The sequence below is a fragment of the Mustela nigripes genome, chromosome 7 (genome assembly GCF_022355385.1).
Source record: "Mustela nigripes isolate SB6536 chromosome 7, MUSNIG.SB6536, whole genome shotgun sequence".
In the NCBI taxonomy this organism is placed as follows: domain Eukaryota; kingdom Metazoa; phylum Chordata; class Mammalia; order Carnivora; family Mustelidae; genus Mustela; species Mustela nigripes.
In genome coordinates, this window is record NC_081563.1 from 89,362,206 (window position 1) to 89,389,178 (window position 26,973).

At 50.8% G+C, this 26,973-nt stretch overlaps 1 protein-coding gene across 2 annotated transcripts in view; it reads left to right on the forward strand.

Annotated features, from left to right (window-relative positions):
* SH3RF3 (SH3 domain containing ring finger 3) overlaps nt 1–26,973 on the forward strand; it is a 356,455-nt gene that overhangs the window by 191,199 nt on the left and 138,283 nt on the right. For both annotated transcript variants that reach the window (XM_059406397.1, XM_059406398.1), the window contains exon 2: nt 17,328–17,603. In XM_059406397.1, coding sequence (XP_059262380.1) covers nt 17,328–17,603 — 276 coding nt within the window. The remainder of the gene's footprint in view (nt 1–17,327; nt 17,604–26,973) is intronic.

Below are 26,973 nucleotides of genomic sequence, written 5' to 3' on the forward strand. Positions count from 1 at the left end.
TGGGGTGGTGTATGTGTATATTGGGTGGTGTGGATATGTGTGTGTGTGTTCTCAACCCGATTCCCACCAACAAATACGCTGCATGTGAAGGGACTGCGACTCCCTGGCAAGGGTCTCCGATCACTCCTCCCTGGGGTACAGGCACCTGCGCAGTGTGTCATAAAGGGAGCGCCCAGTGACTATGCGCCAAGTGGAGGCTGTGCCACAAATTGGCTGCTTCTTAGCCTCATGTGAAGAGCTAGCCATTCGGAATCCTTGTAGCATCTGTTGTTGACTTTGGACCAAAATCTGAAAAGGACTTGTCAGCTTTTCTCTTGAGCACAGGAAGATGCCCTGTCCCAGATGACGGGAGGACACTTTCTGCCTCTCTGCATGCTCTGTGCCTGGATTCCTTGAACCTCAGCAGTGCGGGTGCTTGGGCTCACAAGGTGACACCCCTTGCTGCTGTACACAGAGCCTCCCCCTGCCCTGCAGGGCTGTGCACCCGAGCACGATCCCAGAACTGGCCATCAAAAAAGTCCCTTAAATGTCATCAGTTAGCAGCTCCCCAACCTTGTTCCCTGCTTCCTCCCCTCCCTGCTGCTTCTCACTCTTCCTTTTGTTGTTATAAAGACACTGATCTGCGTGTGAACAGAGGAATACGTGAAGGCCTGGCACCTCACCCGGGCATTGCTCGTGTCCTCGATGCCAGGGACACCTGCCCCAGAACTGGACTGAATTTAAAGTTGCAAACCATCTCCAGCCCCACTGACACTTCCTGTCCTCTTCCTGGTATATTTCCTCCCCAGTACATCCTGGCTTCAGTGAGCTACCTAGGTGTAATGATTACATATGTCCCTCTCCCCTTCTAAAATATGTGCTCTCACAGGGGGCGTAGATGATTTTTGTCTATTTTGTTTCTAACAAATTAGCAGTTCCTAGAACTGTGACCCGTGTTAGGTGGCCATGTATGAATGAATTATGGTCATGAGAGTTCTTAGGTCTTTGGTGAAGGCCCCTTTGGGAGAGGCCGCAGCTCCTCATGGCCTCCAGTGGGCCTGGCGGAGCGCTGACCCTGGGAGACTGGCCTGCCCTGAGAACTGGGCCAGAACTGCTTGTGGGTCTTTCTCCATGTGCTACCCACATGGAATCACAGACACGGGTCCAGCACCAAGACTGTAGCCGCCAGGACTCTGCCTTTTCACTTCATCTATCATGAGCAGACTACGCGATTATTGCCAGTCTGTCTAGTGCCTTTGCGTGTATATCCACCCAGGCTGACTGTAAGCAGCAGGAGGGAAGCCGCTGTGGCCTTGGGCCCTCCCTCAGGCCGCCTAGGGTCTGACCAGGTGGGGCCTTGCTGACCTCTGCCCCATCATCTTCCGTCTTCCATCAACTGCCTCAGCTCTCCCCTGCGACCACCTGTGCTCCTGGTCCCATCTTTGTAGCAGGTTATGACAGTGGGATGGCACCCAGGGCTGGTTCCCTGAATTCGGATCTTCTGGGCAGCCTGGCAGCCTGAGTGAGGCCAGAGGGGCATGAACTTCTGTGACACTGCCTCTGACCGGTGCCTGTCTCCAAGACCCTGTGTGGGTCGGAGGGACAAGGGCATTCCCTGGCCCGCCGCATACTGGGCTCCAAGGCCCCCTCCACTCCGCCCCTCCCAGCCAGACTCTCCTGCCGTTAAGTTCTGTCGCGGGGTGCCATGCCTTGTCTCCTTGTGCTGCTGAGGAGGCCGGGGCTGCCCGCGGGGGGCGGGATGTGTGCGCATCTGGCAGGTGGGATGTGGGAGCACTGACCTCACTCTGCTGCACAGTTCTTACCGTTCCAGGAGGTCAGGGTGCAGCCGTTCAGGCGCTCCTATGCATGGATCGGACTCAGGACCATGCTCTTGAATTCACACGGTATGCTAATTGTGTCCTTACAAATGTACTGAAGTATTTCTTGCCATGCAGAATAAAGGATCCGAAACTGATGGGTTCCTTTGAGCTATTCCGATGGGGTGGAAATAAAGTGTGAAAGCAAAACCTTGGCAGCCCCTGCCATCATAGCTTACAGAAGACAAGTGCAGCCTGTGGTCTTTTATCCCCAGCAGCAGGTGAGGTCAGGCTGCACCCCGGCTTGGGGCCTTGGGGAAGAGTGTGCCCAGAGCCTGGCCTGACTCGAGCTGCACGCAGTCCCCTCCAGTCTGATTCCCTGGTGGTGTGGCCCTGCCAGGAACTGGGGAAAGACCACAGAGCCCAGGCACTGGCCCTGCAGCATTTTCCAGAACAGACCTCGTTCTGAACGCATCTCCTGGGTTTAACATTGCTTTGGGCATAGTCTCACTGGCAGCCAGTGCCAGGCTCGCACCCTAGAGGAAAAAGATCCCCGCCTGCAGTTGAAAATTCAAGTTAGAGTGATTAATTTTACTTTTAAAATTCTGTGGCTTCTCCTTGTTTGACATGTTATATTATATCACTAAATTGCATAAGAAACTATGCATGACCAATTTGATCCCTCAGTTTGGGCATCAGATTTTAAGAAAGTCAATCCATTGGTTTCTTGCTTTCAAAAACACAAAGTAACAGATTGAGCCCGATTCTCCTTGAGGACCGTTTGAGGCTGATCACATTTTACAGGACACAAAGTGAGACAACATACTTTGAGCAGCAAACCCCAGCCTGAAGGCCAGATCCACCCCACTGCCTGTTTTTATAAATAAAGTTTTATTGGAATACAGCCACACCCATTCATTGAGATATATGAACTCTATGGCTGCTTCCATGCTTTCATGCTATAATGGCAGAATGGAGTAGGTTTGTCAGGAGGCCCTGTGGCCTGCAAACCTAAAATATCTACTCTGTGGCTCTTTACAGAAAAAGTTTGCTGATCCCTGGCATAGAAGATAAGGCCTGGATGTGTGACCATGAACAAGTCTCATACTTTTCTGTGACTCAGTTTCCTCATCTATAAAATGGAGATGATAGTAATGCTCACCTAATAGTGTTATGTAAAATAAATGAATAATTATAGCATCTTAGAATAACTTCTGAAAGGTGGTTAATTTGTTTAAAAGTTTTAAAGATAGGGTCACATCTCCAAGATTTTTAAAAAGTCATTCAAATCTGAGCCAACTCTTCATTTATGCGCTGATCATTTAAGGACCACTTCTCTGTTTGGTACGTCCCTCCCCTGACTTTGCCCTTGGCTAACTTCTCCCAGAAAACAGAGGTAAAGACTTGGAAGGGTAGGGTTTGGTGTGGAGAGTGAGCTGAGGACCCTCTGGGTGCCCCCCCCTGGCCCCGCCATGATGACAAGGGCCCGTGAGGCAGCCTCCATCCCTATGGGCCGTGTGATCCCAGTGAGAGGGGCAGGAAATCCAGCAGGGAGATGATGTGGCAACAAGAAGGCAAGCTTCTTAATGAGCTGGAAAGTGGGAGGAGAGGAAATACAGAGGAGAGAATAAGTGACAAATTATTTCCCTTCGGCTCGTTGGAGCAGCACATGATGGTTGCCAGGCCCTGCTCCATCTCCACCTTCCTACCTGTTTCTCTTTGCTGTCTCGGGCAGAATGTTCTGTGCCACCAGTTTCTAGGTTCTGCTTCCTAGGCAGAGTGCCTGGAAGGCAGGCTGACTGACTGACGGCAGGTTTGGAGGACCCAGCATTTTTATTGAGAAGTTTCTGGGTCCCTGATATCCTCCCTGGGTTTTAGGCTGGATTTTCTTTGGAAGTTCTGTGTTTACTTATCTTTATGCCCTCTCAGGCCATGTTTCCCGATTCGGGGCTCAGAGAACATGGTTTATATCATGGCGTTGATAGCTCACATACTGGTTTGGCATTCGCATTATGGTTTTGTTTCTGCACAGGCTACTCCTCGTTGTACCACTGCTTGCTTCAGGAGAACAGGTGTGTGCTCAGTGCAGGTGCGTCAGGACATTCTACCGCATCCTGGCAGGGAGAGTGCTGCCTCTGTCCTGAGCCTGAGCCAGAATGCTGGACTTGACCGTCTTGCAGGCAGAGCTGGAGGGACTCAGCAGTGCAGCTTCTCACCTGCCCCAGGCAAGCAGCTCACCTCTTCCTAAAGTGTCCCCCCGAAGGAGGAACTTTCTGTGTCCTTCTTTATCCTCTTCCTGTGCCTCAGTTTGCAAATGCAGAGCCCCTGACTGCACCCATCTCATTCAGAGCCCCGTAGAACTCCTGGAACTGCATGGCCTCCCCCGGCTCCCTCCTACTCTCCCGAGCCATGAGCCACGGTCACTCAACTCGGGACTGCCCCGATTACCTTCTTGGCGACACCTCTCTAAGATTCCAACCCATCCCCTCCCAGCATTTCTTGTCCTTTTCCCTGGTTTGTTTGCCCCTTAGCACTTAATACTTTCTCACCTCTCAGTTTTGCTTATTTGGGGTTTCGCTGCTTATCCATTTGCTGGAACATTAACTCCATGGGGGCGGGGCTTTATAATGTATACTGTTTGGTTCGCTGCCCATCAGAGCACGTTTAGCATACATGGTGTTCCTCTTCCTGATTTTTAAGAATTCAGGCAGACCAAGTGAGCTCTTTAATATTTTAGTAAACTCAAAAGCTTTGAATATTTTAGGCAGGTCAAAAATCACTACTTGCTCCAGAGGCCAGCCAAGGGAAGAAAGACCCTTCCCCTTTACGCGGGGGAAGAAGTTCCATACTGGAGAGGGGGTCTTGTTTTTCTAGGTGGGTAAAAGGACAACTGGAGACCCCCTTTGCACTTTAAATGGACTTACAAAGTCACACTAAAGCCTGAAGCCTTCAAGAAGGAATTTCTCATAGCTAAAATAGGTAGTAATTGGGGTGATTCTCTGGCCTATGAAATACATTTCAGAATGAAGCTGTTTCCCTCGAGTCCACGGCTAATGGACACGGGCTCGCTGTGCACCTCCCTTGCAGCTTGCAAGCTGCTGTCACATGACCTGCGTGAGGGGAGGACGCCAGCCCCAGCAGCGGTCAACTGTGCTCATACATGCGCCGTGGCACTGACTGGAGACCGTTTGTGACCGTTTGTTTGTTTCTCCTTAGTGAGACTATTTGCATTCATCATTGATTTATGAAGTTCACCTGAAGTCTATAAAAGTGACTGCGACGTCCAATTTTGCGGCAATTCCCATTACAAAGTGAGCCCAGCATTTTGTAAATAAATATCTGGCGTTAATGATTTCTGTAAATCAACATGGAAATGAAGCACCATGGGATCCTGGCTGGCTCCAGCCACACTCACTGAGGCTCAGCCTGGACGGCTGCGGGGAGGAATTCTGCCCCCGTGTCCCCCTGTCCCATGCCAAACAGTGGTCTGAGCCTCGCACACCCAGACCTCCATCCTATGTAGGTGGCAGACTGCAGGATCCGTGGAAAGCAGACAAATTCAACATATGTGTGAATTAAGCCCAAACCATTAGCTATCCTTTGATTCATGCTTGATTTTTAAAAAAAAAACTTAATAACAAAACTTATTTAGTATTCAAAATGTTAATTCAGGACTAAAAGTTTTCATGCTTTTCCACCATATATCTAAAGGACCTAAAGCAGTTTATACAAAACAGAGAAGATCTAGAAAAGGGGCTAATAGGATTTTTTTCTGAGACTGACCCAGCATGATAAGAAGATTTCTAAGAACCTCAGGGCCTGTCTGTAGGTGAAAGGGCCCTCCGTAGTCCTGTGACCCCCTTCTATTCGTGGGAAAACCAGGCCCACCCTGCCTGGGACCCCAAGCTCAGAGACCTTGGGGAGCTCAGTGCTATTTGTATCCCTCCTGGTCCTGCCCCCCATCTGCCCTGTGACTCCCCTGTGGCCAGGAGCCGTGCCCGCCTGACCTGTGGCATGCTGCCTCCCAAATGGCAAACTGCTCCTCACGTGGGGATGACAGATGGTCAAGAAGGAAAACAGGAATGGTCCTTGCTGCCCTTCAACCCCGCCAGAGCGATGCATGCGGTCTCAGGGAATGTGGCACCTGCCTGTCAGTGAGACAGCTTTTTGTCTTATAACTGACTAATACAGGGTCACGATCAAGTTTATTTTGCCAAGGTCTTTGTTTTTACAGAATGCACCTGTCTCTGTGTTGTGCGTTGTGGACGTCTGTGGCACACAGGTGATGTACTGTGTTCTGACGGTATTATCATTGGGAAGAACCATGGTACTCACCAGGTTCTGGGCACCAGTACGAGTCACTGACAGGTGTTACCTCACTTATGCTTGCAGTCTCCCTGGGAGAGAAGTACTTTATGATGCCCATTTTGCAGATGAGAACACTGAGGCCCAGGGCATCCAACATGCGGTGAAGTCAAGCTCTTAGACACACTGCTACGCAGCCACCCCCACCTCTAGAGGGTCCAGGATTCTAACCCAGGCCTCTTTTCTTTGCTCTTAAAGAAAGCTGGATTCCTAGGGAAACTTACGTTTTTGCATGGATATTTACAATTACAATTCTTCTTTCCCCCCTTGCCCTCTTGTATTACTTTTTCTTTTTGAGGTAGAGGGTAGCATTAAAACAATAAAATATTGGGAAAAAAATTTAAAGGTCATTTGCTGGTTAGTTTCAGTTAAAGTTGGGTCTGGAAGGAACCATCTTCCCCTATTTTCCTTTTTGAAAAACAACAGATGTTGAAGGATGGGAAGCCTTTGCTTTCCTTCCTGACCTCCTGACATTCTGAGGTGTTTAGAGATCCTGGAATTACAGTGTGAGGCCTTTTTGACCCATAAAGGAGACTGGTGAGCATGCTTCCCTTAGGAACCTTGGTTATGATGTTAGACATAAGACTGGCCTGGACACCCCTGGATTCAGGAGCCAAGAGGGCCTGTGATGGAGAGGCTGGGGTTGCAGGCAGGGAGCCCTTCCCCTGGGAGGGATCATAGGAGTAAGCTGCCGGACAGATGCCGGTTAAATGCAAACAGAGATCTGGACCCTTCCTGGCCCAATGGATAACCAGTTCACACCTTGCCTTTTCCTTCCATGTTTCCTTCCAGGTAATTATCAGAGCCCCCCATCCCCCCAAGGGCTCTGCTCCCACTTTGGGAGTGTGAGGAGGCGGGCTGGGGTTACGAGCTGGAAGTTGGTCCCCTCTTACGAGCCTCATGACCCTGAGAAATTTCCTTGCCTTTCTTAATTTTCCTCAATTATAAAATGGCAATGGTAATTCCCACAAGGTTCCTGTGAGCAATAATTGAGTTGTCTGGAGTGTGTGGCATGAAGTAGCAGCTAAATAAATGGTCATGTTATTTTTAGAAGGCGATGGAAGTGATGGGTTGGTGCGCAGGCTTGGAAGTCAGACCACCTGGATTCCAACCTCTGCTGTTTCCTATCACCTCCGGGAACTTGGGTGAGTTCCTGAACTTCATCGTGCCTGTTTCCAACTGTAGAGTGTCCGTGACCTAAGACCAACCCACAGGGTGGCTATGAGAAGTACAGGGGTCACACAGGGTGAGGGCAGGAAGCAGCACATGGCACATGGCACAGTCCAAGAGCTGAGGGGAAAGTGGCCAGTGCTAAAGACGAAGGTGTGGCCAGAAGTCCGGATGAAGACCGGATGAAATCCGGAGCAGTACCCAGAGACCCGGGAGAGGGGAAGGAGAGGACGTCACACCTGAGGACAACATGCTAGACCTTTGCTGATCTTTCTTTCTCCTGGTGCCTGTTGGAGCCCATGTGTGCAGTGCTGGGGAGCGGGGGCGTTGTGCTCACCTCCTCCGTCTGATGTTACTTCCAGGCTACACTTAGGGGTCATTACTGATGCCTTCTCTAGCACTGGCATCCAGGGTCCTGGAACATTTGTTTGCCTCAGCAAATAGTCTACGGTGATCATTTTTATAGCACCTTCTTCATTAAGAGACAGAAAGCTCGTTACGTGCCATCAATTTTATTCTCTTGACATTACTAGAAAATTTGGAAGGACAGACTTGATTATCTCCTGCATATGGGAAAACGGAGGCCCTGTGTGTGGAGGTGATTTATCAAAAGGCACATGGCAAGGCCACCACCGCTCCAGGGCTGGCTTCAGTTCCCCGACTGCTGCTTTGACAGTGGAAGTGGCAGTGCTCTTCTCAAAGGTAGCACACTCCACCTACACCGAGGGGCGCGGCAGCTACCCGACCCCCCTGCCCCTAAGCCAGGAACGAGTGAGAACTGTGCAAGCCTCTGACCTTGGGCCATTGCTGGCTCTGACGTTCCATTCCAGGAGTCAGTAGACTTTTTTCAGTGAAGGGCCAGATAGCAAATGCTTTTGGTTATGTGGCCCATCTAGACTGTTGCAAGTCCTCAGCTTGGCTGTCATAAATGGGTGGGCGTGGCTGCATCCCCATAAAGCTTGATTTACAGAGACAGCAGGCAGGATGGTTTGGGGCCATGGTTTGCCAGCTCCTGATCTAGGCTAGTATTTGATGTTCATCTTCTCTTTCTCCTCTCTGACTTCAGAACAGTAGACCTGTGTATGTGGTGGGGGGTTTATGTTTGAGGAACGGTTTGAGTGTGTGTACGCATGGACGTACTTGTGTGTATGCCTGTGTGCTAGTCAGACATGCCTCTTTCTGCATAGGTATGAACTAGGTGTTTTGTGTCTGAACAATACTTACTGGTGCCAAGTTACATGACTGCCAAGCCTTGGGTTAAAACTTCTCCAGGCATTTCTAATGATCTCATGTTTTCATAATTGTCAGAATAGAATTACTTTTGATTTTATGAGCCAGACCTCATAGGGCATCCTTCACACTTTGGGTAGGTCATGCAGTGAACCACAAAGGGGCCTTCACAGTTCCCAGAGTGGCAGGATCTCCGGAGCACAGTGAGGTCGCAGAGGCAGATGGCGAGGGGAGAGCCTGGCTTGCAGGCAGCAGGGATGGAGAGTGGTTAGGGGAGGTTTCTGGAGAGCTGGATGGTGTCAGAAAGGACACTGGTATGCATGTGTACATCAGGGTGTCTCACAGGGGTTGAGAACCTCATTCTGTTACCCTTTGAACCTTGGTAAGCTCTTGAGTGGAAATGTTATGAAAATGAAGGACAGCAAACTGGCACTGCAGCTTTGGTGGTAGGGGAGTGAGGCACCCACTCTCCCCGTGAGGGTCATGCTGGGTGTCGGGCTGGAGTGATTTGGAAACCAAGGGGGTGTGGAAAAGCCCAGCCCGTCCCACATGGGGCCTCACTCTGCAGTTCAGCTGGCCACCAGCCTACTGTGTAGTCAGATTCCACCTTTCCCAGCCAAGAGAGAGGACAGGCAGTTGTCTCCGCTCAGGGGGACTCTGGGCATATCTATCTTGATTTCGGGGAAGGGAAGCCACACCCCTTTATTGGTGGTCAGTCTCCTTGGCAGCCCCTGGGAATCTTCTTGTGTCATGTGCTCTGCCTGCTGGCACACACAGCCCTGGAAAAGGGCAGTTACAGAATTCTGGTCAGGGGCCTCAATCTTCAGCTCCTTTGCTCTCCCTTCCCTTCTCAGAAGGAGAGTGAAAAGGCAAGCCAGGGCCCCGTGTGGTGACTGCTCAGTCACTATGTGTCCAAGGCCCTCTGAGGGGCAAAGTCAGGAGGGCTGAAACACATGGTAAAGTGTAATGCTCCCCCTCATCCCTGCCGTGGCCTACAGATCAGCTGGAGCTGGACAACGCAAGCATTTCAGAGAAGCTTCTCCCAGAGCATCTTTGTCTTTATAAACCAGAAATAGATTGCTGGTGAAACAGAACTTAGTGAAGCCGTTGTTTGACCAGAATGGAACCCATTGTAATGTTGCTGTGGAAACTGTAAAACCAGCGAGTTTGATGGAGCTGGTGCCCAGAAATGCACTTGTGTTCAGTGAGAAGCTGCTCTGGCATTGAAGAACCGCACAGGTCTCCGAGGGAGGGATGGCACACACAAGCACACATGCTCCCCTCCCCCAGCCTGCACTGACGGGGGACAAGAAGCTGTCACCCCATGAGTCAGTCCAGCTGGCCTCAGCCGTGGTCTTGTGCTGGCGTCAGCAGAGGCCCACTTTGTTTCAGTGACTGTGAGGGTCCCCTTTGTTCTTCTTCATGTGGATAGTAAAAAGTGAGCTCCTGGCCCCAGTGGGAATGAGCCTGCATGTTCCCTGACAACAAGGAGGAGCATGCTAGAGATCTGATCGTCACACATGAGGGCTCTCTATCGCATGGGAGCAAACTGACTGTCTGCGACCCTCATCTGTGTGAATGCTAAATCAAGGCCGGGCCTGTGAGCATGTCCATGTGTGTGTGCACATGCGTGTGCACGTGTACTTTCCCCAGAATAATTGTCACTCTCAATATTTCCATTAATGTTGGCTCTAAAGCTCCCCAAATAGGGAGAAAAAAACCCTCCTAACTGAGCTATGTCCTTGTTAGGAGCCACTTTTTCTGAGACTCAGCTTCCAGAAGACCTTAATTTTGGACCCTTCCTTCTCTCTGCCGGACTTCATTGGATCCTGGTGTCTCTCCTCTTTCCAGGGTCATATAGGCAAATGGCTTAGAAAGTGGCTTCACACCCTTGGAAGGGTGACTGGAGTTTTTTAAAGCATAAACTCTTTGAAGAGGAGTGTGTTGCTTCGAAAAAGTTTTATTTCTGATGCCATGATGATTTTATTACAGAGATGTATCAGCTAATTTGAGAGGAGGTTCAAAAAACCACATTCCTTCTGTGGCATAATCGTGGTATTGCTTATATAGAACCATTCATCTGGAGAACCCAAAGGGCTTTACACCTTCTACATACAAATGACTCCATCCAGCACAAAGTCACCAGATGTCTCTAAGGCAGAACATGGGTTTCCTTAAATCTCACTCTCCTAGCAGCTCAGACTGAGAAGTTAAGCCCTAACATTACCACTAACATCAGCGAACTGCCTGCCAATGTGCATAGAACAGCAGGCAAACTTGAGAAGAGGGCCTTTGGCAAGATCCAGGAGAAGTAAAGGAAAAAGGAAGAAAAAAAGAAAAATGTACAATTTCTTATTAATCCTCACAGATCTTGCTGAAACACAAAACTTGTGCTCAACAGAGTGGCTAATGGCCACTCTTGGTGTAGATGGCTTACGCCTGCATCACAGGGTACCGGCTTAGTGTTGTCCTCACCCCACATGTGTTGGGGGCCAAATGTGCATTTCTCTTTTGTTACCCTGGTTGGTGACCCTCTGAATAGGCTTACTCCCCACAGCCTACTGCAGGGTCTGGCACATCATGTTGTTCCGTAAATTCTTGGAAGCACATGTATGCAAATACTGGAAAGAAAATAAAATCCTCAGAACAGAGGAGTGAACCGAACAAAAATCCAGCACCTGATGGGAAGCTTTTAATGAGAAAAATGGAAGAAGGCGCTTGAAGAGCTGTAGAACTAAAACCTGGGAACGTCCTAGTTGATGTATGATGTAGTGACATCTCTATCAGAGATGTGACATGTAAACTAGAGGGAGGGGATGTTCTGTTTCACTGCTTCACTTAGCGCATGACATCGTGGCTTTTCAAGCAATTCTAAGCCTGAGAGGGTTCGCGCTCACAGTACCATCCTAGCAGGAAATATACGAATGGTAACCTCCACAATGAAAACCACTTACAGGCTGGGGAGATGGTAAGTCACACCACAGAGCCTCTGACCTACTTGGGATACAGGCCGCACTCTGGTGAGAACATCCCCAAGTATGGCAGCTGGAGTAAGGTGAAGTGTCTTCTCCCCACGTCACAGTCCTGGGATCTGTTCTACATAGTCAGTCAAGGAGCAGGATCCTCCTGCCTTTGCTCAGAGGGGGATCTTGGAGTGGCAGGAGCTGGCTCACCTCCCCCTGTCCCCCGCCATTCAGGCTGTGGGAGGGAGAATCAGGAATTAGGATTTCCTTACCAATGTCATTATAAATGGGGGTCCAGAATTGCACAAGTCACGTGCACTAGATGACTAGAGTTATGACACGTGGCCACGGCTACCTGCAAGCAAGGCTGGGAAAGAAGGTATTTAGCTGGGTGACCTTGACCCCCAGTTGAAACCTGGAATATTCTCACTGGCAAGAAGCAAGAGCAGGTGGGTATCGGGGGACTGTTACCTGTCTCTGCCACCTTCATAGGCCCTGCAGGCTTGGCATGTTTGCGGTTAGGCTGTCTCCCATCTGCAGCCTGCTCACCGTCCCTGGAATGTGCCAGGGTGTGTTTATTCTGTGACCATCAGCTCTGCCATGTCTGTGGGAGGCAGACCCACGTGTGTCCAACTCTGTGCGTTTGCTCAGCCTGGTTCCTCAGATTGTCATGCCCTCCTCCTCAAGTAATCACTGGGATTGTCCCCATTTATCCAGGCCCAGCAACTCTTAGCAATAAGCTTTTGGGCTGTGTGGACCCTGAACCTCACATCCTGGAAAAAAACAATGTGCAGGGGAAGCTCTTAGCCCAGGTGCAATCCTGGAGGGTTGGTTTGACTGGTCCCTATGTTCATTCATTCAAGAGATATTGTGAGCATGGATCTATGTCAGGCCAGGTGTCAGGGATGCAACACCGAACAAAAAATAGGCATGTTATCTGTCCTCATGGAGCTGATGGACCAGGGGGGCCCTCCATTGGTAACATGCAGTTAGAAGCTGTGCCACTCTAAAGGGTTGCCTGGGAAGCTCTGAGTAAGGGAGACAGGTTGAGTCCTCAGAGCCTAAAACATGGGCGAGTTCTTTGTCCACACGGTTCACCTGAGCTTGCTGGGGGATCTGAAGGAGTGAGACCTGGCCTTGCCCCCGCCGCCCTCCCCAACATGCCCCACTCCCAGGGAAGCCCTTGTGACTTAGAGCCTGTCAGCGGGCATAGTGTAATGGAGGCACATTTGTCAAAGCCTGCTGCCGCGGTGATCTCCATAAAAGATGGAGATGCTGCTGCTGTGTGTGCGTGAGCACCCATGTCTCCACGGGGTAGGGCATTAAGCCCACAGCAAGATTTGTGTGCTACATCTGAGTAATGAGCCATGAAATTGACATTATAAGTTTTAATTATTATTAATGCCTTGCAGGGGTGGCTGGTGTAAATTATCCTGTAGGCATCCCAGATGTATTTCCCTTTTCCTTTTATTTCTTTTCCTTAATGTCTTGAGCCCATAGAATGGCGGCTCAGTGGCTGTGTTTGAATAGGATTCCTCCAGAAGAGAGCACACGTGGTTGAGGGGTTCTATGGAGCAGTCTGCAGGCCGAGAGGTAATGGCGGCATGGAAACCCGGTCAGTTTCTTGGGGGCTGGGAGGGTCAGGCCCTGTCATGGACTAATTAGTTAATCTTACAAAGGGCTTTGAAGATGACAGGTGCCTTGGAGGTCTGAGAGCCCCCATTTCAGAACATTTCCTAACAGCGAGAACCAGTTTCCGACAGCTCTACCCCATCTGCCCACCCCCGCACCCCCAATAAGCCACCTCTTGGCATTGTCCCTGACTTTCATTATTGCCCTCAAAACTATGTTCTGCATCTCAGTTTTGCTCCTTAAGGTGCTGATCTTGGCAGTCTGGGGTGGGAATGCTCAGGTGGGCTGGGCTCCCTCCCTCTCCCCCTTCCCTTCTCCATGGCTCTCTCTCTCCACTTGCCCTGTCCTTGCCCACCCACAGGCACAGAACGGAGGATGGCTGCCTCACCAGACCGTAGCTGGGCCAGCAAGGCTATGCTGTGTGCTCTGAGCCCAGTGATCTGACCTCAGAGCCACAGGATGGTTGGCCCGGCCGGGCCACCGTGCTTGCAGGGCACTCCTGTCTGGCTTCTGCTGCAGCTACTCTTTTGCTCCTCCATGTGCAGTGGGACTGGCACCCTTGTCCTGGATCTCTGTGAGGCATGCTGGTTGACAAGGGGTGTCATGTCCAATCTGTCATTTGTGACTTTGCCCACCTCCAGCCCTACCCAGGCTCTGTCTCAGGAGTAAACTGAGCCCAGCTGAATGAACAAACATGCCCAGGACAGCTACCATGTTCTGGACATTCCTGTCCCAGGGCTTGGGTTGAGAGATGCTAGTGCGGTAGGGGTGTAATGGGGTACAGGCTCAGAACTTGGAGAACACAGCCTGCTGCTGCCGGGTTTGGGAGGAAGTGAGATGGGCCAAGGTAGTAAGCAAGCCCCAGGGGATCCAGAAGCACTTGCTCTCTGTGAACGAGGTGCTGCCCCTGTGGCTGGCACGGGCGGTGGGGAAGAGCTTTGGGAGCGGGAGCTGGAAGCTGGGCTGAGGCCATGTGGGGACGTCCTGATGCCATGCTCAGGAGCTTGGTGCCCCTCCCCAAGGGTGGTCAGTAGCCATGGAAAGCTCCAGAGCCCCAGCAGGTAGATCTGCTCTGTGTTGGGGCATCCAGCCTCACAGTGGGCTGCGGGGCCTGAGGGCTCACTGGTGGAAGTTTGCAGCAGTGTTGGAGGGAGAGAGGAAGGGCCTGGCCATGGGCGGTCAGAGCAGGCCTAGTATTTCTCTGAGCGCCTGCTGACCCATGGGGGCAGGAGGACTTGAGGGCGAGTGCTAAGGTGGAGGGAGAGAGTGGGCATAGGGATCACCATGGGCATGTGCTTGGTGGTGGGTGAGTGTTCCCTGGCCCAGGTGAGGAATGCAGGGGTTGGAGGCTTTCAGGACAGTCGTGAGACATCCAGATCAAGAAGTTGAACACGCGATCAGATTGAAACCAAGTCTACCACTTGGAAGGGAAATTGGAAGCACAGATAGAGGCAGATAGAGTTGGGGTCATGGAAGGAGTTGGGCTGACCAGGCCAGGAGCCATGTTGCCCACATGGGTGGGGCCAGGCCCATTCTGGAGAGCCTTGGAAAGTCCAGGTCCCCTAAACATCAGCAGTACGTGCCTCGCAGGAACTGGGGGACACATTACTCCAGATCACCAGTCCCAGAGCTGCCCTCCTGCTGGTAAGGGCCTCACTTCCTTGTCACTACACCCAGGCTCTTTGCTGCATCCCGGGCAGGTGGGGGCCAGGATTGCACAAGGTGCCCAGGAGGGATACTAGTGAGTGGCATCTGTGTCAGCTGAGCTGGGAGAGCTGGGAGCAGGCGGGCCAGAGCAGGAATGCCAGTGACCCCGCTACTGGCTCCTTGGGGAGAAGGGGGAGGTGTGAATGTGCAAATTGCGTGCAAGGGTGCACAGAGCACAAGTGCCAATCCAGCCTTTCCTGCTCTCCTTTGTTATGAAGAGCAGCAAATCTACCAGCAACCTCAAGTGTCTGTGGGTCTCCAAACATTGCTTTTGAGCGCTGCCCGCTTGGTCTGCGGTGAAAGGAAACGGGATCTTCTGCGCATGGAGCTGAAGCCCATTTTCGAGTTGGACAGCGAGTTCTTGCCTTACAGTCCCTCTAACGCCTCTTATCTTGATGGGTGTCTCAGCTTCTCCATGTGCTGAGTAGTGAAAAGACTTCCATCATGGAAGTCAGTGTTACATTTAACTTCTAAAGTTGTGATAGACTAAGTTCAAATAGAACAAGAAAGCTACGCAGTCTTTTTGTAAATTTAACCTCACAGGCTAGGGCAGGGTTTCTCAGCCTTGGCCCTATTAATGTTCTGGGTGGGGCCATCCTTTGCTGTGGGGGCTGCCCTGTGTATTGCAGGAAGATTAGCAGCACCCCGGCTTCTATCCTTTAGATGCCAGTGGCATCCCATCTCCCAGCTGTGACAAACAAAAGTGTCCCTGGGGGACACAATGATCCCTGCCTGAGAACCCCTGAGCCAGGGGCTGGCTGGGCTTTTGTGTGTCCTTCTTCAGGTGATTCACAGCCCCGACAACCCCTTCCATTCTTTTCTGATCACAGTCCTTGTGCTGCAAATCAGCCCTTTGCCTCAGCCCTCTGAAATCAGGGCCTGTTATAGGCTATTGTGCTCATGGTACAAAGCTAGCCAGGATGAGTATTATGGGAAACAAACTGATTTTTTTTCTTCCTCATTGAGTTCTGCTACGAAAACTCCTCTGGTGTTACTACTTAATTGGTTAGTGGTAGCTGTTTGTCAATTTGCCAGCAGGTTCTCTCTTAACTGCTGTCATTTGACATTGCTGAAACAGAAATGCAGAGTGATTGAGTTGCCAACATGCTATTAAGTCCCCTACAAAGTGCTTTTCGATGTACTACTGCTGCAGGCTTCTGTGGTTCTATTGATTGATTCAAATACTAAAGAAAGCTTTGGCACAAACAGCCCTGGTAAGAAAATGCAGCTTCTGTCAAGGAAATTGTTGGGTATTGCCGCAGGGGCAGTGGTGGGTTTTCCTCTGGCAGAGATTTGGCCTCTGGCAGAGTTTCCTTGGGTATCGACCACCCATATGGAAGAGGAATAGAAACCCAAGCAGCCACTGGTCTTTATGAGACAGGTCCAGTTAAGTTAGGAGCTGGGAAGAGGATGGTGACGCCAAGTCTCGGGGTGGTTCAACAGACTCCTTATTGCAGAAAAGCAGAAGATTGCCACGAACTCTGTGTTGGTTTCAGAACTAGTTGCTCACCATTTGAGACCCAAGATGGCAGATCACTTTAAGAAAGGTTGGCCAATCTTTGACAGGATGGCAAGGATGTCCCATGACATTGAGAGGATACTATTTTATCGTCTTGAAATTGTACTTCTGGGCTAAACTGATATGTGCATCATTTGTCATTGGTGTCATTGGTGTGTGTATGGGGGGGGGGTGTTGTGATAGCCAGGGACCACTTCTTAGAACTCCTAGTGCATTGAGGACCCATGTCCTAGGGGTGGCCTCCACCTTCCATGGCCAGACTATCCCTCTGGGCTGGACATCACGAGTATATGCCCTTGGTTGTGAGGGTGGGAGTGGGAAGGTCCCATGGTACATGTGGGTCTTTCCCTTTGACCTGAGAACCCCCTTGACATGTGTCTGAGTTGCTGTGAAGGTTTGGAGATGAAGTCAGGAAAACGTTTTTGGACAATAATTGTTGGAAGTTTGGCAGCTAGAAATAGCACAGAATGGAGGACAATTTAACACAGAGTAGTGGATGAAAATATCAGAGCCAATCTACCTGGGTAGGGATTCTGCTATCCTTGTGGCAGGGGGAGGTGGGTGGGGTAGGCCTTGGGCCAGTTACCTTCTTTTTTTCTATGCCTCAGTTCCCTCATCTATAAAGGGCAATAATTTAGCTTCTATTCCAGAGTCCTTTTCAGCAGAATGAGTTGATTCCTGTGGACAGTCCAGGACCACACTTGGCCCCCCTCTCACATATTCTGTTTGGGGCGGGGGGTGGCTGCCATTATGGGGACTGGTTTGTCTCAGTAGGGCCATGGGCTTGAGTATCCCCATATTGGGTGCCTGTTCTTTTGAAGTGCTTACTACTCTGGAATATTCTGTATATGCCCTCACGGTACAGGAGCCCCCCCATCCCAGACTGATCTAATGGGGCAGGAGGAAGGCCATGTTGAGTAACGTGATGCTATGTTTTGCTTTCAGACTCTCTCCCAGCTTCCCTATGGGAAGGCGCTCTACAGTTACGAGGGGAAAGAACCTGGCGACCTCAAGTTCAGCAAGGGCGACATCATCATTCTGCGGCGCAGAGTGGATGAGCACTGGTACCATGGGGAGCTGCATGGGGCTCACGGCTTCCTGCCTGCCAGCTACATCCAGTGCGTTCGGCCCTTGCCGCAGACCCCGCCCCAGGGCAAAGCACTTTATGATTTCGAGATGAAGGACAGAGACCAGGACAAGGACTGTCTGACCTTTACCAAGGTAAGGGGGGCCCCCGTGAACATTGCCACCCACACCCCATGATTCCCACTTAACCTGCCCGTTGGAATCCTGGCTCCTTCCAGAGTGGCCAAGCTCCTTCCTGTTGGGCCTCAGTAAGTAGGGAGAGCCGTTTCCTACTTGCTGAGTTTTTGTTGAATGGAAGGACATGGTACACAGCCTGACACACAGTTCCCCGGAGAGCTGCCAGGACACTCACTGGGTGACAGATGCAGGACCCTCCGTCACCTGAGTCACAGTGTCTCTGTGGTGACTCAGGTCCAGAGGAGTGAAGTATCTCCAGGACTGGCAGACCCTGGGAGAGGGGGCCCATCAGGGAAGGCTGCTGCAGGGACCCCTTTAGCTCACAGGGAAGTGGCGGTAGGGCCCAGAAGCCAGTGTGCCTCAGCCCTGTCCTCTGCAACAACACCAGAAGGCACAGACATGTGCGCATAGGGACAGATCAGTCTTGCAGAGAGGGACCCAGGGGCTGACAGACTGAATAGTGTTTGGCTGCAGAACTGTCCCAGCAGAGCCCAGTGAGATGCCAAGGGGCCTGGTTTCTGGCCATCCCAGGCCTCTGTGACTGTAAAGTGCAGAGAGAGCAGAGAGGATGGTCCTGTAAGCCTTGATGGTCCGTTGCCAACTACAACTGACAAGTTCCATTCTGTGGTGTCCCCCTTCCTTGTTTTCACTCACACACCCTCCTCCTGGTGCTGGGCAAGGTCGGGCCTCTGGAGCCCCTACCCAGTAGTAGTAGCCACAGTTGCCCTTGATAGCTTTACCGACATGGGCAAGCTTGATCTTGACTGTCTTCCTCATGTTGTAACCTGAGCTCCAAGAGGCTTACCAGCAGCTGGTGGCTCGGGCCTCTCCTTGCACCTTCCATCTTCTGTCTCCTGTCTGTCCTGGTCCCCCCTCCCCGCTGCCTCACGTTTGCATGTGTGGTTGTAAGTAACAGAGCTAGAACTCTAAATCTCCGGCTTAGAGCCTGCGTCCTTCCTACTTCGGAGAGGCCATTGTTATTCTCCTTCTCCCCACATCTGCTCCTTCTCCCCACATCTGCCGAACTTGGCCGTGCTGCTGGGCTCTCTGGAGGGCCACTGGAGTACCGCGCACACCATTTCCGAGCAAAATTGGCATGTCCTGCACTTGGCTGCTATTTGTGTCTTGTTCCATTGTTCTGACTGACAGTGAATAATCTATTTTTCATTCACGGATTCAACTCTTTTCTACCTTCCTTTCATCAAGGTGTTCTGATGCTAATTCCAATTGTCATCTGGCTGGTGCGGCTCCCCAGGCGGCTGCAGCCAGACCTGTCCCCCTTGCCTCTCTCCCCCTCCCTCCTCCTCTTCTCTGTCTTTCCCTCAGTCTGCAGCCTAGAGTGACAGTCTGCCTGGAGTGCAATGTCAGAGCCCCGACTTTGGTCACTTCTCTGCCCAGGGGACTCCGGAGAACCTCCCCTGAGAGAAGAACATGCCGGGGGTGTGTGACACTCTGTGCTGTCACTTGTGACCAAGAGCAGGGACCCCTCTCGAGTTCTTGTTGGGCTCTTGCTAAGAAGGCAGACAGACTCTGTGATGGCTTCAGGCTTCTCTGAGCTCAGCCTGCTCCAGGAACAGACAGAGCCTTCCTCAAAGAATTTTGTCAGAGGAGGCGCTTTGAGCTGGGAGAACTTACCTTGCAATGACCACCGCAGCGCCGTGGAGCACACAGCTTCAGCTGGCATGAGCAGAGGTCTGCCTTCCCCACCAACGCCATAACCTGCTCTGTTCTACAGGCCTCTGCCTGGGACACTCAGCTCCAGGGCTCTAAGACCAGAGCCCATCAGACAAGAGGACAGAGAGGCATTTGTCCTCTCCCCAACAGGATGTACTGGCCTCCAGCTCTGCTGGGCACTGTACCACACCCAGAGGTCACAAACAGACCTGCTGCCCTCCGGAGCCTCACGTGTAGTGGCAGAGGCAGGCAGGAGCAAGTCAAGTGTCCCAGAGTCAGCCTCAGACAACAACCCTGGTCACCTGGGAGCTGGAGCAGGCATTTAGTAAAGGTTCCAAAACATTTAGTGGTAGCCCTTGGTGTCTGGCATTTCAGAAGAAGCAGTAAGTGGTCCTCATGGGGAAAATTAAAACTCAGGTTTTCTAGGCTCATTCTGTGGTTGGTATCATTCTTACTTGGAACTGGGTTGGGGGTACAACGACTGTGTCTAGGGTATGAGCGGACATTGCTATTGAGGGATCTGTGGCTATGAAGGCTTCTAGAGAGATGGCATTTGAGTTGCAAAGGCACCCAGCACGTGAGGGTCTGGGAGGGTCCCTGGCTAGGTAATGTGGCTGTTCCCATGGGAAGCCAGGCAGGAAGTGCATTATCTCAGAGTGTTTTCCAAGGACTTTTTTTCTTGAATCCTGTGGATTAATATGGAGAGTTAAAAACCCCTGCACACGATGCCCACCGAAAATTGTGCTGTGACATCCCTCCCCTGCCCTGTTCACATAACCTTTCTGGGAGCACCCACTTTTGCCCGTCTGCTTGGATTGACGCCCCTACTGAGCCCCTGTTCTATCTACAGCTCTTACCTCTAAATGTCTTCAAACAAAGCCTCTGTAGGACATGGGTGACGAGTCGTGACTCTCCAGCTCTGTTCCTATTTCCTCTTGCCCACGCTGCTTGCCTGACATTTCCTTTGCATGTGCATTTGACCAGCTCATTTGTTCCCAAGCCTGGGCCACTGGTTCCATCTGACAACCTCCGTTTATATCACACCTCAAGTGACTCTGGAGTTGACATCACTCCTTCAGCCCGGCTTGATTTTGGCTGCATGGAATGCTTTGTTGTTTGCCTGCATTCCACTCTGGAGTCAGCAAGGAAAGAGGGGTCTCTAAGATCCACGGATGACACCCACTTACCTTTCAAAAACCTCATGGTGATAGGATTGATTGGGTTTAAAAAGTCAGGAAGCAGGTGGATCAAAGCAAGATTTTTTACCTTCAGCATTGGCTTTTGAACAGTCCTGTTAAAATTGCTTGAATTAGAGCCATTCTAAAACCAAAGTCCTTGCTTCATTTAAGAAGAGAATGAATAATTACTTTTAGTGAAGCAGCTAAAAAAAGCATATTTTATAACTTCTTAGTTGTCCCACTCCAAAAAGCAGGGCACATGCCAATGCAAAGACTAAAGTAAAGAAGGACACTGAGCCCCCAAAGCTTGGCCGCCTGTGCTTTTGCCAGCTCTCACGTGGGGCCTTGATGCCTGCTGCCCTCTGCATGCACAGAGAGGAAATGAGTTTGCTGGGGAGGCACCCTTGCGCAGGGACTTTGCAGTTAGGGACCCCACAGCTGACCTCGGGGAAACATTTAACCTTGTCAGAGCACCTAATCTTCAGGGTCAGGACACAGGTCCTATTGGGAGGGGTGGTGCCGGAGTGAAGGGATACAAGTAAAGAGCTATGCTTCAGGCTTGGCAGACGAGCGGGGACTTTGAGTTCCAGTCTTTCTGTGACAGCTTAGTCCACGTTACCTGGTGTTAACTCAACTACAAAATCCAGCAAATTCTCTTTGAACCCTGACTGTGTACATTCCAGCTTAACATCCTCATTGCCCAGTGAGGCGGCTGTGCTGGATGTCAGGGGTGTCAGGGGCCTGGGGCTGCCCTTTAGTGAATTTACTCTGTAAAGCTCAGGAGTCCTGAGAGGCCATGAGATTATCTTAGGCAGCACCTGTCTGACCCCAGAGTCACTTTTGCACCCTGCTAGCAGCAGGAGCCTGAGGCTCATCGTGTTGGACTGAACCCTATCATGCTTACCACATGAGGCTGTGGATCAGTGGCCATAGGGACAGCTCTCTTCCACACCTTCACCACACACTGTCCCTTCTCCAGTCTCCCCTCAGGGCCCGAGGGATGCTCTGAGTTTGCAAAGACCGGTATAAAACACAACCACCCTGTCCCGGCCTAGCCCTACTTTTCTGCTGTTGGGGTCAGCACAACACCCTTCCATGTGATCTTATTACGCTGCTGAATGTTTAATCATTGTTTCCCAAAAGTGTGGGACTTCTCTTCTGTGTGAATTACCCCAGCATTAATCCCGAACTATGTTCTGATCCAGGGGACGGGCTTAGATAAAAATCAAGTGTAGACAGTTTGGGCTCTGGAGTCGGTAAACAAGGATACAGATCACGACACTTTTTTCTTATTAAGTGGTAACTTTGGGACATGTACTTGGTCTTTGAGTCTCTTTTTTTAGCTGTACAATGGAGTTTATAATAGGATTCATTGAGTAAAGGCATTTAGAGAACCAGGCTCAGAAATAGGCATTCAATAAATATTTGCTTTCTGTCCTCTGCTTTCTTCCTGTTTCAGGAAAAGATGAAATTCAGTCAGATGCTTATCACTTTTTATCTCAGTCCAAAATGCTCACAGGAAAACAAACACCCTTCCTAAGTCACCGACTGCTTGGGAGGCTGAGAATTTGGCCGGTTGGCTAGACCCTTTTTTTTTTTTCTGGGGGCTAAATCCCTCAGGGTATTGCCCAGGGTGTGTGAAATCTTAACACCCGTGTTGAGAATGTTGTCCCCATCGCTGGGCACCCAGGCCCACTGTGTCTTCTCTTCTTTCCAACAAGTGTTGGGAATGCTTTCAGGGCTGGAAAGACCCAGGAAGTAAAGTGGGACGAGCTTCACTGCAGGGCTCTGCTCAGGAAACCCCCAGAAGTTACAAGAGAACCTCAGTCACCTTTGTGGCTCGGGTTCCTGGTTCCTTCCTTCCAGCCACCTCTGAGTCCTGCTCGGCCTGGGTCAAGGAGACACCTTTACTAAGGTGACCAGCTCCAAACACGAGCACAGAGGAGGTGACAGGGAGAGCAGTGGCAGCCTGGGGGCTTCTGAGGAATGTCCTTGCCCAAACCCTTGTTTGGATATCCAGGTGAGGGTGTGAGAAACTGATAGGGAATCTTTTAGATTTGTTAAAAGATAGATAGATATTTTTTACGTCTGTGAAGCTTTGTCAAGAAGTATTCCCCCAGACTAGCCTCCCACCCGGTATGCCCCATCTCCCCGGCTCACCATGAGCACCCGCAGCCTGTTGTCCCCTCAGCGCTGGAGCCTGCCCCACCTGGTTCCAGCCTCCTCAGAGCCAATGTCAGAGTCTGTGCCGTCTGAGAGGCCCTGCCTGACCCGGTGCCCACCTCCCTCCCAGGCTCAGTTCCAGGCCTGCTCTTGGCTCACTCCACTCGTGCTACACTGGCCTCCCAACCCCTGTCCCTCCATCCTGTTGGCTCCCCTAGAGCCTCTGCAGCTCCCCCCATGGCCTGAGCGCCCTCCCCACCTGTCACATGTCCCTTGGAATGGCCCCTGACCCCTGAGTGATGGAGCCTCCCTACCCAGCACTCTACACTCACATTTTTCCTTCCAGAGAAGGTAATATGTGTAGTTACATGACAGTTGTCTATCTCATGGCTGGAGTGCAGGCTTTCTGAGTGTGGCCATCCTGCCTTTACCAACTGCCGATCCCCGTCTTGGGAAAGTGAGGGGGACACAGGACATTGAATATGTACTTGTGAGTGAGGCTGGGTGCAGGCACTCTGTCTTGGCCTGGACAAGAGGTCAGCTGCGTTTGCTCTGGAGAGTACAAGTTTATTTTTGTCCAGCCTCCTTGTCCATTCATTCATTCATCAGATGCTTATCAGTGCTGGACTGTATTCCCAGTGGGCCAGTGGCTGGGAAGGGCCCCATCTTCAAGGGTTCACGGCCCACAGTGGGCACACTGGGAGCAGGGTCTTCATACCTGAGCCTCCATCCTACTGGGGAATGTGTGTGCCTGTGTTGTGTGTGTGTGCCTAGGGTATGGCAAGTGTAGTACATGTGTACATGTGGTATGTGGTATGCGTGTGTGCCTGTAGTGTGTGTACATATGATATGTGTGAGTGTAGTGTGTATATGTGCCTGTAGTGTGTGTGAGTGTGGTATGTGCTGTGTGTGTGTCTATAGCATGTGTGCCTCTGATGTATGTGATTGTGTGTATGTGATGTATGTGTGCGCGCATGTGATGTATGTGCCTGTGGTGTGTGTGCATGAGTGTGGGGGGGTATATCTGCAGGGGGGAGATCTGAAAGCACTGAGGAGGGTGCGACATCTGACCTCTGTCCTCTCCACTTACATCTGGACCCACCCTGAGGCTGCATGTGAGACTCCCCCAAGGTCTGGCTCTCTCCTAGAACGTTGCCTTTCTATGAGTGGTTCCAGGCCTCTGACAGCCTCTGGATTTGAGATGGGATGTGCAAGACAGGACAGTCTGAGGTTCTGGAATGCCATGGCTCCCAGAGTCCTCAGCAGGACAGCAGAGGGTTAATGGCAGCGATGACTCCATTAAGAGCCACACCTAGAACTGCCCAGAGAAACAATTTTTGTTACTTCTGCAACAAAAGACTGAGGGAGTTTTTCAACCTTTCCTTTTTTAATTTCCCTTCTTTCTGAGGAGTGGTGATTTGGGCACCATGTGACTGGCTTGCATTCTGACAAGGAAGGGCTCGGTGACAGGTGTGGGTCCCCAGTCACGCTGTAGTATGAGGTGGTTATGGCTGTGGCCTGCCGAGCAGGCAGCCCGCCCTGAAGGGATGAAAAGTAAGGGCTCCCTCTGGTCTGGTTCCCACTGCTTCTCAGAAACCACTTGAGTGCGGGTGAAGGGGGAGGGAAGGCTTTCAAGTGGCTCTCCAGGAGGATCTGCTTGCTCTTCGTGGCCCTTCAAGGATGGTTCTAGCTGCTTGATGTGTGTTATTGCTACACCACTCAGGAGAGTAAAACCGTCGGCCCTTGGATTTGGTTTATCCAGACGTGCTGAAGGAACTCTGCTAGGTTTTCAGACTGAGCCCCAGATGTGTGAGCAGTGACCTTTACTGAACTGCATTTCTGAAATGGTATTAGGGCTGGGTGCTGGGTGAGTCACCTTCAGTGGCATCCAGAGGGCCTCTGGGTGGACACAGAGGTACCACCCTCCCTGTGGGTCCAGAAGGTGGACCGTCAGGGCTCCGCTCCCCAGCTTCTTTACAGAGCCCATCTGCTTGCCGATTCACTTTCCCCCAGGTAGGAACAAGCCCACAGATTTGAAATAGACTTGCAGTTTGAGGGGTGCCCAGGTGGCTCAGTTAAGCATCTGACTCTTGGTTTCGGCTCAAGTCTCAATCTCGGGATTGAAGCCCGTTCGGGCTCCATGTGCTCAGTGGGAGTCTGCTCAAGATTCTCTCTCTTCCTCTCCCTCTGCCCCTCCCTCTCTGGTCTCTCTCTCAAACAAATAAATCTTTAAAAAAGAAAGAAAGAAAGAAATGCAGGTTGAAGGCCCCTTTTAGATGGCAGGCCTACCACAATACCTAAATCCTTTTCAAATGTATTACCCACTAAGCCTTGGGAGGAAAAGCAATATACTTTTTTAATAACAATGCTATGTTCATAGCCCAAACTTACCATCACTTAGGACCACCCTGAGACTGGCTGGATGCAAAGGAGAGCCACTGCTGTATGACAGTGGCACTTGGTATATTTTCAAAGCATGGGAACTTGAGGGAAGAGGGAAAACAGCACATAGAATTACACTGCTCCACAGTGAGCAATGAGCACCTTACTTGAGACATATGAATGAAATTGAGCCGTGCATCTGAAAATGAAATGATGTGGTGGGAACAGGTTTCCTCCATAAAATCCTCAAATTGGCCCAAAACTTGTGTGGCCCACCTGACTATCAGTGGTGTCTAGTTAGATTTCATTTACTCAGGTACATCAAGCAAGGGTTGGTAAACTAGTGATTGTGGGTCAGATTCTACCCACTCACTGTCCTTTGTGTAAATAAAGTTTTATTGGCACATAGCAAGACTCCTTCCTTTACATGTTATCTCTGGATGCTTTCATACTCAAACAGAATATGTGACAGAGACAGGATTGCCTCAAAATCCTGAACTATTGCCTCAATTCCTGAAAGTCTGGCACTTTCTAGAAAGACTTACTGACCTGTTCCATAGAGCACAGCACTATGGGGGCCACGCCCTCTTGTTCCTTGAGCATTCCACTCAGATGGCTTTGTTCTCAGGCCACCAGCAGCCCACCACATCGAGTGTGACATGCAGGGGACACCATTCTCTACAAAACAGCAACCAAAAACTCAGGTCTGAACCATGCAGCTCAGTCTTGCCACTGTCATATGGAAAGCTCATTTACTATTTGAGGGGGGATCAATTCTCTGTATTCCAAAGAGGCCCAGAGCAGGAATTTTCCCCTTTCTCTTATCCTTTGGGAAGCACTGGTTCCAGCTTTTTTGAAATATTGACAGTGAATCAGACACCCAATGTGATCTAGCCACCAAAAAAGGGTTCTTGTTTCCCCGGTCCTACAATGGTGACAGGAGAAGTGATCAGTGTTTCCAGAACACAACAGATTTCATGCTGGTAGCCCTGACATGCTAGGGTGAACTTTTTCATTGCCCAGCACTCAAATGTTCCTCCTTGGAGGCTGTCTCTGGTGTGTGAGTTTGGGTTAGAGTCAGAGCTATAGGAAACCTTTCTTGATGTTCCTAGGCAAACTGACTTATTTGTGTTTACAGAGAGTGACTGGGCTCCTGTACCCACTGTCCTCCCAGCCCAGTCTCCCCAACAAAATTCATGCCAGCTAAATAGGATCATTCTAAATCCTACCACTGCCATGAAACCCCAGCCAGCCACAGGACCAAGAATTTCCCCCATCAATATGTGGGCCAGATCAGAGACCTCCCACCAGGTCCTACCAAACCACAGCAGGGACTGCATTGGTCTTGCATCTGAGAGGCAGGTGGGGATGACAGGTTCCACCTGCTCCTTTCACTAACTTCACGGTAGCTGACAGGATTGGATTTTGAACCCCACTTACTGCATTGTGCTGGGATTTCACTGTCCTTACACTGTATCAGTGGACGTTAGGAGAAGACCTCTCCCACCCATTGTTGAGTTCTTCTTGGGAAGGGATAGTGTTTCTTCCCCATGCGTGGCTCTTGGGGGATGCTTGCATAGTGGTGGTCACATAAGCAACAGATTGGCACTACTGAACACTTGGAGTGATGACAGAGCCCCTGGCCAAAGAGCGGACACTTGTTTTTGGCTAGCTTTCCCTTACATGGGGCTGTGTCTGCTTCTCAGTCCTTTATAGCCCTTGGTGTGTGTCCTGTCCTCCCGAATGAGCCCAGCTCTTCAGTGCGGTAATGATGCCAAGGCTGCAAGACAGTTTCCATGCCTCCCAGCTTTCTCATGTCTCAGGCTCAGGGATACCACTTTCTTCTCTGGTATTCTGTGACTCAATTTCAGGCTGTCCACATAATGGTTGACTTTCTCCATATGTGATGTCTCTTTAGAGAGGTATTAGGT